General features: G+C 44.4%; 1 protein-coding gene across 4 annotated transcripts in view; it reads left to right on the top strand.

Moving 5' to 3' along the window:
• DNMT3B (DNA methyltransferase 3 beta) overlaps positions 1-16,489 on the top strand; it is a 511,613-nt gene that overhangs the window by 302,294 nt on the left and 192,830 nt on the right. For all 4 annotated transcript variants that reach the window (XR_014966866.1, XM_085619485.1, XM_085619484.1 and 1 more), the window contains one exon: positions 171-250. Coding sequence is in view for 3 of the 4 variants with exons in the window: in XM_085619485.1 (XP_085475611.1) it covers positions 171-250 (80 nt within the window). In the remaining variant the exon portion in view is untranslated. The remainder of the gene's footprint in view (positions 1-170; positions 251-16,489) is intronic.

The raw sequence follows: 16,489 nt of genomic DNA, 5'->3' as shown, positions 1-16,489 counted from the left end.
TTCTTTTCAGTGCAAGGACATTTGAAATGCCTTCTTAATATGGTCTGATACAGAGAGGCTTGAAAATCCTGTGATGGCCTGCTCTTTGAACCAAAATGCTCCAGCTTTTACCCACTGATGTTGGTGCCGACAGCTTTATTATAACCATTGTCCATTCTGTTTCTTGACAGACTTTTGTTTGGCTTGTGGGAGCACAAATCCTGCAACGTTTCACCCGCTGTTTGAAGGAAGTCTTTGCCAGATCTGCAAAGTAAGTGCGACATAGCAGATAACCATCATATTCAAGGTATTTAGATTTTGTTGCTCTAGGGTAATGCTATTTAGTATGGCATAGCGAGTAACAGTGATTACAAGGATGTGCGGAGACTGGCAGTAGATTAAGCAGTCAAAATGTTTACCTATGCTCTGCTTGCAAAATGTAGAATAAAATTCAGCCAGATCTCTCCATTTAAAAGTTCTGCAATTCCTTGTCTAACCCATTTGGCGTAAGGCCAAATTTTTTATGGCTCATTCCAAAGAAGATCATTGGAGCCATTGACAAACCAGGTCACTGTTGATTTCACAAGCAACATCCTCTTCGAGGTCATCTCCCTCACCCCACTCGTCAACGAAAAAGAAACAACATCGTAAGAAGAAGTGTTCAGGAGAAAGTATATCCGATAAGATTTGGCACTACTGTAATATCCTTGATCAATAGTCATAGGCCTCTATATTTTGAATTCCTCCACATTGACTCCACTGCACCTCAGCTGGCTTTAACTTAATGGGACTAGAAGTTGAGATGAGATGCTGCTGATTACATACCTTTCTCGTGGCTTGGATCCCTCTCCCCCCACCCGCAGTTACAGAGTATTGGGGGCAAGATTTCAAGCTACTTCTAAAAATGGTGATGATTGAGCTGGGCCGGTCACCTTTGATGGCTCTACTGTAATTTGTTAAAGGGGTACGTAAAGAGGTTAGAAGATTCACAGCGATGGCTTGTCTGTTGGAAAAACGAAAAGTGGCAATGTCCTGGGAAAGGGGCCTGTACACAGATCTAGGGATTGGGATACTGACTTTGTGTGGTGTAACAATGTATCTGATATTTATGCTTGTGCCTTGCGAAAGATCTTGAGACCAACGGATGTATGGAAGCCTCTTTAGCATTATTTTAAAGATCAAGTGTGCTGAGGGTGGAGGTGGTTTACCCCAGAAGATACCTGTATAGTTCTGCAGAGATTGTCCTGTCCAGCAAAACATTAGCTCTGATTGACGGGGTCTACGGGCAACAGATGAGCCTGAAACATATAGGAAAAATGCTTAGAGTCTCAGCATAAGGTGCTTAAAGTGCAGGAATAGGTAATGTATAAAGATGTTATATGGTAAGGTGGGGGGGTCTACGAATATTAAATCAGTAAAAAGGGCATGGGCTCAAATAAAACTTGATGAGGATGTTGTGGAAATGTAGTATCTAATTTAAATTTTAATTGTATTTATATAGTGCTTACTACCGCTGTCGAGACATTGAAGTGCTTTGCGGAGAGCAGCACGCTACTCTAGAGCTCAAAATTAGAGTTAAATAGTTAGTAGATTAGTAATATGTGCTTTTCCTATGTACATGGGAAAGCCAGACATATCAATTCTTTTGAAGTTGACTCTCTGTTGTTGGTGTATAGTATTGTACTTTAAAATAATACACAAAGAGAACTATGAGTCTAGTGATGTTGAAGACCTGAACACAAATGTGAGGGTAATGCTGAGTGTAATAAAGCTGCGAATTCATATGTATGTGTATATATATATGAATATGGTTCCCATCATCCACAAGATGTGGTTCGCTTCATCATCTGGGAAACCGGGACTTGCTTGAGAACCATCTTCTACTTAGAAATTGTAGATATTGGTCTCATAAATGTCCCAGACCTCTCAATGGTATCGTGTTGTTTTTGTTGATGAAGGCAGGGTGTTATGGTAGTTGAGGATGATGGCTGCAGTGCTTAGTGTAGGGTGCTAGTGAGCAAGTGCTATTTAAAAATTGTCTATCAGGGCACAAAATAGACTTTATTGTAACGCTACCTTGATGACAATAGATAAAAACAGTGCTACAACAGTTTCAACAAATAACTGTGCTGGAAATGGTCTTCAACCTTCAGTTGGCACCTCCATGTTACTGATCAACAGCAGTGACTAGAAGGGGCCTTCGCTAGAGCAAGACAGATTCATGCCCACACATGCATTGCCTAGTGCTTCCCATCTGCGATCGAGTGTTTGGTGGGAGGTGCTTTCCTGTTCCCGTCCTGCGGTACTCAGTGGCTGACTTCCACCACTGTTAATATTGCACTAAAAGTACAGCTGATGCATTAAAACAAATTGAACCTAATATTAGTATGCATATTAGCCTCTCACAGCCAAAAATGTCAAAAACTCCCCTTTTTAGGTCGAGGACTACCGGTCTGCCGAAGGCAGAACCGGAAGTCGGAAGATTTAATGTTTTCTAGAGTGGCTATTTAGCCCGCCTCTCTTTTTGCTTCTCCTCCATTGGCTGGCTTCCTAAACGGAGGCCAGCCATTGGAGGAGAGAGCCGTCCCTCCAAATAGGCTCCGTCTTTTTCAGATTCGGGGGCGTGTTTCTTGCTGTTCTTTCCACTTTTTAGCCACGCCCTTTTAGAACAGCAGGAACACGCCCCCGAATCCGAAAAGGTTTCGGAGCTTCCATCCGCCATTTTTTCCCTATCGTCTGGCCGTGAGGATCCATCCGTCCGGCGCCGTGGTCATGCCCCATGCAAGCAAGTGTGGGATGATGCTCACTGCCGGGAGATGGCGAAGGCTGCTTCTGTGCAAGTCCCAGGATCTAGTGCCCGGGCCGTTGGAGACCTGACTCCAGCCCTGGTCACAGCAGGTACGACAGTCCTCCTTCAGACCAAAGACGCTCGAAACCGCCCCTGGTGCCGGCTCCTCGCCTCGTGCCTTGGACATCTTTCGCGCACAGCCCGCATTTTCGGCAAGGACAGAGGCTCCGAGACGCTCGCGAGCAACCTTAGCCCGGACTGAACCACACGGATCAGAAACGTGAGGTGAAATTATTTGGAGAAAACAGGCAACTGCAGCCTTTGTAGTCACTGCACAGAAACGGCCCTTGAGACGATATTCCCGCAGAACCGAGCGGAGACAAATGTGTTTTGCTGCGTCAGTAGATAAATCTTACGCTCCGATTTGCACCAAAAGTGGAGTGATTTGACATGAGGAAACTTTACAAGTAATCCGTCCGATACCGGGGTGCTCGGGCTGATTCGGGCCAGAGAGACAGCTGAGAGTGTGGCGTCCGCTGTTGAAATGTGCGGGACATACGGGTGGGTTCTCTCTTGGAGACGACAGGAGAGTGAGTGTTTAGTTGTGTGAGAGGAACTCCTGCTGTTGGTAGACCTCGGGCAAGGTATCGCCATTGTTTATCTTCAAACTAGCCTTAATCTAACCAAGTAAACATGTTAGCCAGCAACAGAGAGGCGGCGACATTTGTATTGTGACTTTAATTTTACCAAGAGAGGTACATATTGCTTTTAGAGAGCAGCTGGTGCGGGGGTGGGTTACATGTTGCATAACAGTGGCTGACGGATCAGGTGTCAACGCGCTGCTGCCCAGGTTCAACATAACAAAGGTTACAAGGCGATGGGGGCAGGGTCACTCTGATCGCGCGCTACAGAAGATTGACAGCCAGCCCCGTACTTGGGAGATCGACGGGGCAGCCATGCGGGGAAGTAATGCCATCGTTGAAAGTCCTGCTTTTGGGCAGGGGGGATGGCGTCCACCCGGTAAAATAAGTGGGGGGACGCCGTCCACCTGCGTGGTACCCCGACTCGAGCCCTGGGGAAAAGGGAAACCAAACGTGCTTGCTACACGGATCAGTCATCTCAGAACACATAGGACGAAGGATGCCAATGCTTAGAAGGAATTAAGAGCATGTTTTCAGGATATAAATTATGGAAACAAATGAAGGTCCCAGGGTGATGGCGTGAGCAGTGAAGCGGCATCGGGGCACTGACAGCTTAGTGGCATGTTTTCTTTTTTTTTTTTTTTCTATTTCGTAGTGAGACCACATCAGGTTGTTAACCGCTCGTCCCTCAGTCCCACTTTCAGTGGAGGGCTTTTAATAGCATTCTGTACCGTACCCTTGTCTTTTGACCTACCTTCTGGATTCTCTTTGCTTGTCTCCCTGAATGTCAGAACAACAGCACCACTTGGGTCATCATACGCAACACCAAACTCTTCCCACACAGGTGACACTACAGTGTCAGAAACACAAAGTATCCAAGAATCATGCCTGCTGCCTTAAACTGCTCCAGCGTGAATGTGCAAACTTACCTTGCACAAACACTGCACACGAAAACAAGCAAAAGTTATACTCCCACCGGAGCCAAGTTCAGCAGCGTGTGTGCTCCTCATCACGGGATCAGAACTCTGCAAAATCTCACTAACTCACTTTCACTGTCTCTTTCACTACCTCTCTCTATCTCACTACATCACTACATCACAACACCACTCTGCTTACATCTCACTACCTCACAACATCCCTCTCCCTCACTACATCACTGTTTCATTACCTCACTCTTTCTCACTACATAACTCTCTCTACCTCACTACTCCACTCTATCTCACTACCTCACAACTTCTCTCTCTCAAAACATCACTACCTCACTCTCTAGCTCACAACCTCACAACTTCACTCTCTCTCACTCACTACCTCAATCACTCTCTATCTCACTACCTCACTCTTTCTATCTCACTAACTCACTTTCACTCTCTTTGACTACCTCTCTATCTCACTACATCACAACATCACTCTATGCTTATATATCACTACCTCACAACATCCCTCTCCCTCACTACCTCACTCTTTCACTACCTCACTCTATCTCACTCTCTATCTCACTACCTCACTCTCTATCTACCTCACTCTCTCTCACTACCTCACTCTCTATTTCAATACCTCACTCTCTCTCTCTATCTCACTAACTCACTCTCTCTCTGCTAATGCAATAGGTATCATATATGCAAAAAAAAGCTACTGCCAATAGAAATGACAATGCCATTTATTTAGGGATACAAAAATAATAAAAAAATAATGAGCAATACCAATAGCTCTACCTATAATATTGCCGAGACCATTGCATTGTAAATGCTTGTTATCTCTTGTCATCAAGGTAGCGTTACAATAAAGTCTATTTTGTGCCCTGATAGACAATTTTTAAATAGCACTTGCTCACTAGCACCCTACACTAAGCACTGCAGCCATCATCCTCAACTACCATAACACCCTGCCTTCATCAACAAAAACAACACGATACCATTGAGAGGTCTGGGACATTTATGAGACCAATATCTACAATTTCTAAGTAGAAGATGGTTCTCAAGCAAGTCCCGGTTTCCCAGATGATGAAGCGAACCACATCTTGTGGATGATGGGAACCATATTCATATATATATACACATACATATGAATTCGCAGCTTTATTACACTCAGCATTACCCTCACATTTGTGTTCAGGTCTTCAACATCACTAGACTCATAGTTCTATTTGTGTATTATTATATTGATTTGGGGATTTTGGAACTATTAGAGTCTTTAAACTTTATCCCTTTGACCCCCACTCGTTATAGAGATACTTTAATATAGTATTGTACTTTGCCAAAGATATGTCTTGGAAATCTAATAGTTTTGATGCCATTATTTTTTTTTAACTGTTAGATTGGAAATAAATAACATTTAAAAAAAAGAAGAATCCGCATTCTTCTTCCATTCGTTGTTCTAAGAATACGGGTAGGACACCTCTAGCTCTGTCTACCACGGCGGTGGTGTTGGTGGTTCTCTTCCAGGGGAATCCTCATCAAAGTCATAAGCACTAGAATATTCCCGCCCATGCGCGGGACCCCGGAAACACAATCATATATGTGACAAACATATATGTATCTCCATATATATATACATATATATATATAATAAAAAAGCAAATGCAGCCTTTCATAACCAGAGCTGAATAATGCTGTAAGGACTCCCCTGTATATTATAAACAATACATTAAAAACCAGGGAAAAACGACAGCAAAGCATGTTTGAAAAGCTGTTTTAATACTTAGCACAATCTCTCAGATAGGACTGAAAGCATTGACAGCTCACAGGCTGCATTGCAGAAAAACATAGCCTAGAAAGGCTGAAAAGCTAACTCATAGCAACACCGTGCCTTTAAGGCAGCCATGACCCCTAGTTTCCCATCATGCCTCAGGGATGACAGTTAGGTCAGCTGTTCTTTGCGTTCTTTCCGGCTCCTTCAGGCAGGACCCTGGTTACACAGCTCCCCTTCTTTCTGATTTTAGTCAGAAATAATATTCAGTTTTCTGGAAAAATGTATCTTACTTCGACATCTTTCAACTTGTCAAGTAAGGTGCTTACTTTTTCTGGCTGATTTTGGCATTTTTTCCACTCAAAATGCCATCTCTTTTTGACCCCTGCCCTTCTTGTGGAAAAAAAGAAGGCCAGGTCAGACTCTCATGCAGTCTGTATTCTCTGCCTACCTAAGGACCATGTCCCCAAGACTTGTCCTCATTGCCAGACTTTATCTAATAGAACTCTAAAAGACAGGGAGCGTATCCGTCTTTATGGGCTGGCAGAAAAGGATAAATCATCTTCCAGAGGAAGGTCATCGGTGAGAAAGGGCTCTAAGAGGGCCAGATCCTCTTCTAGAAGCAAGATTCCATCAGCGTCGGGCTCGGCGCTGAGAAAACTTCCACCGGTGGGACATACGTCCAAGAAAAGACCTTCAACGGCGGGCTCGCCTTCGAGAGAACGCCGACATACAGGTACGTCGCTTCATTCGCCGTCGACGTCGAAGAATCGTGAACCTCCGCCGTCGTCAAGCCGGCGACGAACGGCGTCGAGGAGCGAAGCTTATTACTAGGCCGGTGGAGTTTACAAATATTGCTATTTGATGATTGCATACCACACCCCCCTCTGTACGTTAATACATTCACCTTGGCATAGAGCACATTACATGGGATACACTGAGTCTGGATGTCCCATCTCTATCCCAGCGGTATTCCTAATTACTTATGTTTTCTATTTTTAGAGTGACTTTCTAACTCAATTTTCATTTTAGGAATTTATTCGCCTTATGTTGCTAGCTATTATTGTTTAGCTATCGATGTATGTTTTTGCATTTTTTCACATACAATTGTATTTTGCAAAGTCACGGTGAAAACTTCTATGTCTATGACATTGTTGGTTGCCATGGCAACCAAAGGGAAATGGTGGAGGTATTTGTATGGCTGACACTGACAGAACATTTCATGCAGTGAGCAAGGCGGTTTTACCGCCGAAACGCGTCTGACCTGGGTTTGAAATAAATCGCCTTCTGTGCCAAAATATTTCACGGTGTTGGTGCCTGTTTGTGGAAAGACGACCAGGTTGTTATTATATTGAAGAGGTTCGCCGGGACCTGGACACCAACCCTCCTCGATCTGGAGCACTGAGTTTATGGACCCAATTGTCACAGTTCCTAACGGAAGAATACTCAGCGCCCCCCAGCAGCGAAAGCACACGATCAATTTCACGAACGAAAAGCACCCGAGACACCGTCGAATTGGAGAGTGACTGATCGGTGTGGGAGCCGGAGGGCATTTGCATTATCAGGTAAGCTACTCTTAGCGGCTAGTTTCGGTGTGCTAAGTGATATCGTAGCGGTGCCTGCTGGGAGAGGTAGTCCCGTATAGCTAAGAAAACGGGCAGTGAATGACACAGAAGGTAATTGTATATTTCAAACAATGGCCGAGGAATGGGTGAAAGAGCGAGAGGAGGCAGCATTGGATATTTTCAACGATAAGGATGATGGCATGGAACAAGCGTGGTCTGCTTATAAAGGAACTGAACCAGTGGAAATGAGAAATGAGATAGCCAAATGGTGGGAATGCAAGTCCCTACAGAGATATATGGATGTGGGGAGAATCCCTAGAGGGCTCCGGATTCTGGTAGCACCGACATATGAAAACCCCGACCCCGAAATGCTCAAGGATTGAGCTGACAACAGCGCTGAGTCCTCGCGGAGAATGCTTCAGATTTTGATTAAATATGCCGAGAGTGACCGCAAAGCAATGCTAGCTAAGATCGAGGTATTGATAAAAGAGCTAGAGAATTGCGAAAATCAAGAAGAAATCAAAAAGAAATTGGGGGAAATGAATACTAGACTAACAAAGCATGAGGATTCGATCAAAGAGAGAAAGGCAACGAAATTCCAAAGAGACAGGAATGATTACATGCAAGGCAGAGTGTACACATTCTCCAAAAAATTTGAAAACATACGAAGACAGCAATTATCAAATACTGCCGAAATGTTACACAAAAACACAGACCCTAGTGTGTCAGAATTGAGCTCTGAAGTGGAGTCAGAAACGGAACAACTAAGTGATTTGGCTCAAAGACGCAAACCGCCGACAGTAATCCAGGAACTGGGTTTTTTACGCTTAGAAAGACTGACAAGCCTGCGCCCGCGGCCCACACGCCAGGACAAACAAAAATACATATCCCAGGAACAACAAAGGGTAGAAAGAGAAAAAACAGGCGCTGGGGCAAGCGGCACACAAACACAACAACAACAGAAAACAAACAATCAACAATACAGAAGAAACAAGCGCAGATAATTGACAAAGAAAAATATAACGGAAGCAGAGACAGCGAAAACACAGTTATAAATCTAACAACAATGGATCTTTCCGAAATTGAACAAAAAACTCTCGCATTGGGCTTATCATATTGCGAAAGAACTAATTTTGACTACTCGCAAACACGGATAGACCTTTTTCAGTTTATGAGAAAATTAAAGCTGCAAAAATACTTTATGAACAGTGGTAATAAAGACTCACTAGAAATGGTCTTTGATGTAACAAACACGGAAGTGTCAATGACAGACGAAACCTTGTTACGGGATCTTCTACTCATGCAACAAGAAAATCAAGACATAACAGATGTTGATACTACTATTGACTTTCAAGAAATACGAAACCCCATCCTCACACCATTCAAACCTAAATCCGTATTTACACCGATGATGCCCAAGGATGGTTTGGATATCTTTGCGGAGAATGTGATTAAAGATCTCAAAATATTGGCGCTCAAAAGTGACAAAGAATTCGCCAAGACACGCAATACAAACAGAACGAATTACAATAAAGTTATGAGTAAAATTAAGGAACATCAGGATATAGTAGTCAGATGGTCTGATAAAGGGGGTAATGTTGTCCTGTGGCCCCTAGAGGACTATAACTTGGAGGCAATGAAACAGCTCAATGACAAGGACTGCTACTTCAGGATAGCGCCAACGGTTATAGTAGGCATAAAGGAAAAATATCATAAAACCTTATATGAATGGAAAAGTGCGAATTTAATCACCAAATCAGAATTCGATTATCTGAAAATAGACTATCCAGTAACACCGCAACTGTATCTAATTCCCAAGATTCACAAAAACGCAATCAACCCACCTGGTAGGCCAATCATTGCAGCAATTGGGAGTTTATTTGAAAACACTTCTCGGTTTATCGACTTCTTTTTACAACCACTGGTCTGTGAATTACCATCTCACATTAAAGACACTGGCGATTTCTTAAGCAAGATATTCGATGTCAATTGGAAGGAGGACTATGTTTTGATGACTCTTGATGTTAACTCGTTATATACGAGCATCAGACACAAGGATGGCCTTAATGCTTTGAAGCACTATTTAAACACTAGACCAATACACATGCAAGAACATTCCCTTATGCTGCTATGTATGGCAGAATGGTGCCTGGAAAACAATGTGTTTATCTTTGATAAATTGTTTTATAAACAACTACAGGGCACTGCCATGGGTACTTGCTTCGCCCCCAGCTATGCTAATTTGCATATGGGCTGGTGGGAGGAGCAAGTACTCATGAAGGGACACAAAACTGCCATGACTGAAAATGTGAACATCTATGTACGTTACATCGATGATATATTCATACTGTGGCAGGGAACTGAGGAAAGTGCCAAAGTCTTTGCAAATGAATTGAACAACAACAGTCTTAACTTATCATTTACTAGTCACACCAGCAAAAACTGCATTCAGTTTCTTGACATTGAAGTATATATTGAAAACAACTGCCTACAGACCAGAACATATTGGAAAGACACCGCAGGGAATGCCATCCTACACGCAGATAGTTTTCATCATAACAGCGTTAAGGAAGGTATCCCTTTTGCAGAATGTCTCAGAATGAGACGCAACTGCAGTACGGAAGAGGGTCTCAAGAAATCTACTAACGAACTGTTTAGTAGACTACAGAGCAGAGGATACAAAGCAGAAACCCTAGATAAAGCTAGAAACAGAAGTGAGCTGCGAACAAGGGAAGATCTTTTGTTCAAGAAACAAGAACATAGTGCAAGTAAAGAGGCTGGCATCCCGAGATTGATCACAGGATTTAATGCATCCACACTACACTTAGAAAAATCCTGCACAAACATTGGCAGACAGTCCGCAGTGACCCGTTTAGCCATTAGCTTCAGAAGAGCTAAATCTATGCGCCAGGAATTGGTACGCAATTCACCTTCTGTAGCGAAAAGTCAAACTTGGCTACAATCACCCAAAGGCTTCATTAGGTGTAGTAGATGCAAAGCCTGCAGACACGGCACAAACATCAAGTCTGTTACCATGCCTTTCAGACATTCACCATACCTTATCCGTGGCAGCTTTAATTGCAAAACGGACTTCGCCGTGTACGTGTTACAATGCACATGCCCGAAAATGTATGTTGGCAGCACGATCCACCAGGTTCACGTTCGCATTTTGCAACACCTGAGAGCAATTGCGAATGATGACCAAACATACCCAGTGGCACGTCATATCAACTTGTGCCACGGAAGCAAGACCCAGGACCTCTCCTATTTTGTGATCGACAGTGTCCCTAAAAATCCTAGGGGAGGTAACAGGCAACTGGCATTACGGAGATTGGAATCAAGATATATCATTCTCCTTAATTCCAAATTCCCACATGGGATGAATGCCGATGAAGCGCTTAATGTCCATCTCTGACTCTTTATTTGAGGAGATTGGCCACTCCGTCTGAACCCTTTCCTCGTAGCATGTGTGTTCCAACTCTGACATTATGTTATCCCACTGCACATTTACCTGGAATACCGCCCCACTTTACATGTGTTTATATTCCAAGTTATTCTTTGTTCAGGTACAGTAGGAGGGTACAATGCAATACATTTTCTTTTTCCGGCCAGCCATTACAGATCGTATAAGTTTTCTTTTGCCCACTTGGGCGGGAGATCTGCTTATGTTTGTGTTTATATTTCCCCTCTTTAATTAGGCACTATTGCTTAGCATTAGGGGCGCAGTATGGTGACACACAACCTACTTTTTTCCTTTTTAATTCTACAGATAGAGGCACTTGCCATCTATGCTGGTCCCATCATTTGGGTGCAAGGAAATACTTAGAGTGGCTGTCTCCAGTTTCTTCACTTTGCACTATGATTTCCATTCCTCTCTTGTAATATGAGATTGTACACACTAGCGGAGATTTTTTACGAAGCTTATTACTAGGCCGGTGGAGTCTACAAATATTGCTATTTGATGATTGCATACCACACCCCCCTCTGTACGTTAATACATTCACCTTGGCATAGAGCACATTACATGGGATACACTGAGTCTGGATGTCCCATCTCTATCCCAGCGGTATTCCTAATTACTTATGTTTTCTATTTTTAGAGTGACTTTCTAACTCAATTTTCATTTTAGGAATTTATTCGCCTTATGTTGCTAGCTATTATTGTTTAGCTATCGATGTATGTTTTCGCATTTTTTCACATACAATTGTATTTTGCAAAGTCACGGTGAAAACTTCTATGTCTATGACATTGTTGGTTGCCATGGCAACCAAAGGTAAATGGTGGAGGTATTTGTAGGGCTGACACTGACAGAACATTTCATGCAGTGAGCAAGGCGGTTTTACTGCCGAAACGCGTCTGACCTGGGTTTGAAATAAATCGCCTTCTGTGCCAAAATATTTCACGGTGTTGGTGTCTGTTTGTGGAAAGACGATCAGGTTGTTATTATATTATTATTATTATCTCCATATATATATACATATATATATATATAATAAAAAAGCAAATGCAGCCTTTCATAACCAGAGCTGAATAATGCTGTAAGGACTCCCCTGTATATCATAAACAATACATTAAAAACCCGTGAAAAACGACAGCAAAGCATGTTTGAAAAACTGTTTTAATACTTAGCACTTAGCACAATCTCTCAGATAGGACTGAAAGCATTGACAGCTCACAGGCTGCATTGCAGAAAAACATAGCCTAGAAAGGCTGAAAAGCTAACTCATAGCAACATAGAAATAAACTGGCACCGTGCCTTTAAGGCAGCCATGACCCCTAGCTTCCCATCATGCCTCAGGGATGACAGTTAGGTCAGCTGTTCTTTGCGTTCTTTCCGGCTCCTTCAGGCAGGACCCTGGTTACACAGCTCCCCTTCTTTCTGATTTTAGTCAGAAATAATATTCAGTTTTCTGGAAAAATGTATCTTACTTCGACATCTTTCAACTTGTCAAGTAAGGTGCTTACTTTTTCTGGCTGATTTTGGCATTTTTTCCACTCAAAATGCCATCTCTTTTTGACCCCTGCCCTTCTTGTGGAAAAAAGAAGGCCAGGTCAGACTCTCATGCAGTCTGTATTCTCTGCCTACCTAAGGACCATGTCCCCAAGACTTGTCCTCATTGCCAGTCTTTATCTAATAGAACTCTAAAAGACAGGGAGCGTATCCGTCTTTATGGGCTGGCAGAAAAGGATAAATCATCTTCCAGAGGAAGGTCATCGGTGAGAAAGGGCTCTAAGAGGGCCAGATCCTCTTCTAGAAGCAAGATTCCATCAGCGTCGGGCTCGGCGCTGAGAAAACTTCCACCGGTGGGACATATGTCCAAGAAAAGACCTTCAACGGCGGGCTCGCCGTCGAGAGAACGCCGACATACAGGTACGTCGCTTCATTCGCCGTCGACGTCGAAGAATCGTGAACCTCCGCCGTCGTCAAGCCGGCGACGAACGGCGTCGAGGAGCAGAAGTCCACCGCCGACGTCAACTCGGCGACGATCGGCGTCGAAGAGCAGAAGTCCTCCGCCATCGTCAACCCGGCGACGATCGGCGTCGAGGATCAGAAGCCCTCTGCCGTCGTCATCTCGACGTTCGGCGTCGAAAGCTGGGAGCCCTCCGCCGTTGTCAATCCAATGACAATTGGCGTCGAGGGGCGAGAGTCCTCCGCCGTCGTCAACCCGGCGACGTTCGGCGTCGAGGATCAGAAGCCCTCCGCCGTCGTCAACGCGGCCACGATCGGCGTCGAGGATCGGAAGTTCTCCGCAGTCGTCAACCCGGCGACGATCGGCGTTGAGGATTGGAAGCCCTCTGCCGTCGTCAACCTGGCGACGATCAGAGTCGAGGCGCATAAGTACTCCAATGTCGTCGGCGAGGCATTCGACGTCAAAAAACAGAGAGTCGATGTCGAAATCGATTCCAACACCTGGCCGAAATTCGACATCGAGAAGGAGGTCAAGGTCGACGTCGAGAAGGGCTCCGTGAGAGCAGGTCTTACGCTCGACGTCGAGACCCAAATCAGTGAGGTCTGGAGAATGTTCAGTAGTTTTAGTGACAGAATCAGCGTCACGGCACTCATCCTCTCATTCCTCGAGACGCCCTTCAACGCATTCACCATCTGCGTCTCCAGAGCGACATTCGGGGAGGTCGCATCAAAGATCTCTTTCACATAACAGAAGGGCTTCCCCTTCTGTTCGCTTATCTCCAAGGTGGCTTCTTCCCATCCATCACTGGAGTAAGAATCCGGCAGGAGCATCATGAAGAGAGGAGGAATACGCCAGTCCGATCCACAGATCTCCTCTGCAAAGGTTGGTGCAAGAGGTGGATAGATCGCCTTCAGCTACACGTCAGCTCCGTACTGGCAGATCGCGGGAGCGCAGACCTTCTACTTCCCATCACAAAAGAAGACGGTCTCCTACATGGTCTTCCTCCTCCACCTGCTCCTCTAAAAGGGAGTATTCACCCACCCAATCAGATAGTCCTGAATCGAGAGTGTCTCCGATAGATGATATAAATACGTACATGAGGTGCTTCAGAGAGGGGCTCAGAAGCTGAACATCGAGATGTCGACTCCTCAAGTGGCAACAACGGTAATTTTTGAGACACTACATCAGAGATCTGCGTCTCGTCCGTTGCTGCCTCTGGTTCCTGGGCTTCTGGAACCGGTGATGGACATTTTCCTAGCTCCCTCTACAATTAAAGCCGCACCGGCTAGGATTCAGAAAAAATACAAGGCAGCTGAAGCAGACCCGGTATTCTTGAAATCAGATCCGCCTGCGGATTCTGTTATCGTCGCGGCGGCAAGAAAAACGCACGCAGTGACTGCAACTACGTTGGTTCCCCCTGACAAAGAAAGTAGGTCCCAGGATTCTTGGGGGCGGAAGGCTTGCGGGTCTGCAGCATCATCACTAAAAGTATCTAGTGCAGCAGCCTTATTAGGCCGCTACGACAGAGCTTTATGGGACTCCATGGACCGTTTCAAGGAAAAGCTGCCAAAGGAAGATCAAAGTGACTTTGAAGAGGTTATCAAAGAAGGATCTCTTGTAGCCAACCAAGTGATTAGCACGGCAGCGGATGGTGCCACGCTGTCGGCGCATTCTTATGCGGATGGGATTTGTGCTAGGAGGTCTGCCTGGTTAAGGCTAACAGCTCTCAAGCCAGATGCACAAACGAGGATCCTTAACCTGCTGTGAGAAAGTGGCTCTGTATATACTGTTCTCTTCCAGGGGATCCTCATCAATAGTCATAAGCACTGAATATTCCCGCCCATGTGCGGGGACCCCGGAAATAATAAAAATTATATATGAAGAACATATATATACAGCTCTGTATATGTATAAACATATATTATTTTTTCCCAAGCAAATGCAGCACCCATAGAAGGCTAAACAATGTAGATACAGTTATCCAATAATGCACCATAGGTATAAAAATACACCTAAATCTCCTTTTTTTTTTTTTTAATGAGGTAACAAACTCATGATAAAGGAAAAAAGAACACTGTGCAAAACACAGATCCACCAAACATTGTTAGCCTGCAGGCTGCATTGCAATACAATACCATAGAGACTGAAAAGCCTTGTACAGGTAAAAACTGGCACCGTGCCTTTAAGGCAGCCCTGACTCCAATATCCCATCATGCCTCAGGGGTGACAGTTGGGTCAGTTGTTCTTTGCGGGACTGTAGTCCTACACACAAAGATATATTTCCTCCATGTTAAATAATACACTCCTTATAATTGCCTGGGGAGGCGGGTGGGTTGCTTATGACTTTGATGAGGATACCCCTGGAAGAGAACTAGGATTACAGGTAAGTAACTTATCCTTCTCTTCCAGGGGATCCTCATCAATAGTCATAAGCACTGAATAGAATAGCAAGCCCACCTTCCACCTGCAGGCAATTGAGAATTGCACTATACATGGAGTAATAAACCATTGACAAATTCAGTTATTGAACAGATTCCTCAAGGAGGCTTGTCCTACTTGAGTGTCTGCTCTGGTGTCCGAGTCCAGACAATAATGCCTCGTAAATGTGTGGACAGATCTCCAAGTGGCTGCCTTGCAGATCTCGGAGAGTGGGACATTATTGAGAAAAGCAGCAGTAGCCGCCTTTCCTCTTGTGGAGTGCGCTTTAGGTCGAGCGACCAGTGGTTTCTGCGCCAGCTGATAAGCCAATTTAATGGCTGACACAATCCACCTAGCAATGGAACGCTTAGATGCAGCAAAACCTGTGCGGACAGCCCCATAGTTAACAAATAAGTGGTCAGCCTTCGTGACAGCCTTAGTCCTATCTAGGTAGAACTTTAGAACCCGCTTAACATCTAAAGAGTGCAACACCCTCTCAGCTGGCGATGAGGGGTTGGGAAAAAAGGTAGGTAAGGAGATAGTCTGGTTAACATGATAATCTAACACCACCTTTGGTAAAAAAGATGGATGAGTTCTCATCACTACCCTATTCAGATGAAAAATTGTGTAGGGCTCTTTAGAACAGAGGGCCTGTATTTCACTCACCCTACGTGCTGAAGTGATAGCTATTAAAAAAGCTGTTTTCCACGTAAGGTTCTGCAAAGTAGCTTTATGTATGGGCTCGAAAGGTGAACTCATAAGTTTTGATAGAACCAAGTTCAGCTCCCAAGAAGGCGAGGGAGGCCTTACTGGGGGGTAAACCTTTTTGAGCACCTGCAAAAAATCTTTAACCACCTGCAGCTTGAAGAATGACTGCTGCAAAGGGGAGCGCCTATATGCTGTAATGGCCGCTAGGTGAACTTTAATGGATGAAAATGTCAACCCCACTCTGGCTCAGTGAAGGAGATAAGGCAAAATAACTTCCTAGATTTAGGGGTGTTA

Source organism: Triturus cristatus, chromosome 7, assembly GCF_964204655.1.
Source record: "Triturus cristatus chromosome 7, aTriCri1.1, whole genome shotgun sequence".
NCBI classification, from domain to species: Eukaryota; Metazoa; Chordata; class Amphibia; order Caudata; family Salamandridae; genus Triturus; species Triturus cristatus.
Note: the sequence above shows the minus strand (reverse complement) of the source record. Positions and strands in the feature narration are given on the sequence as shown.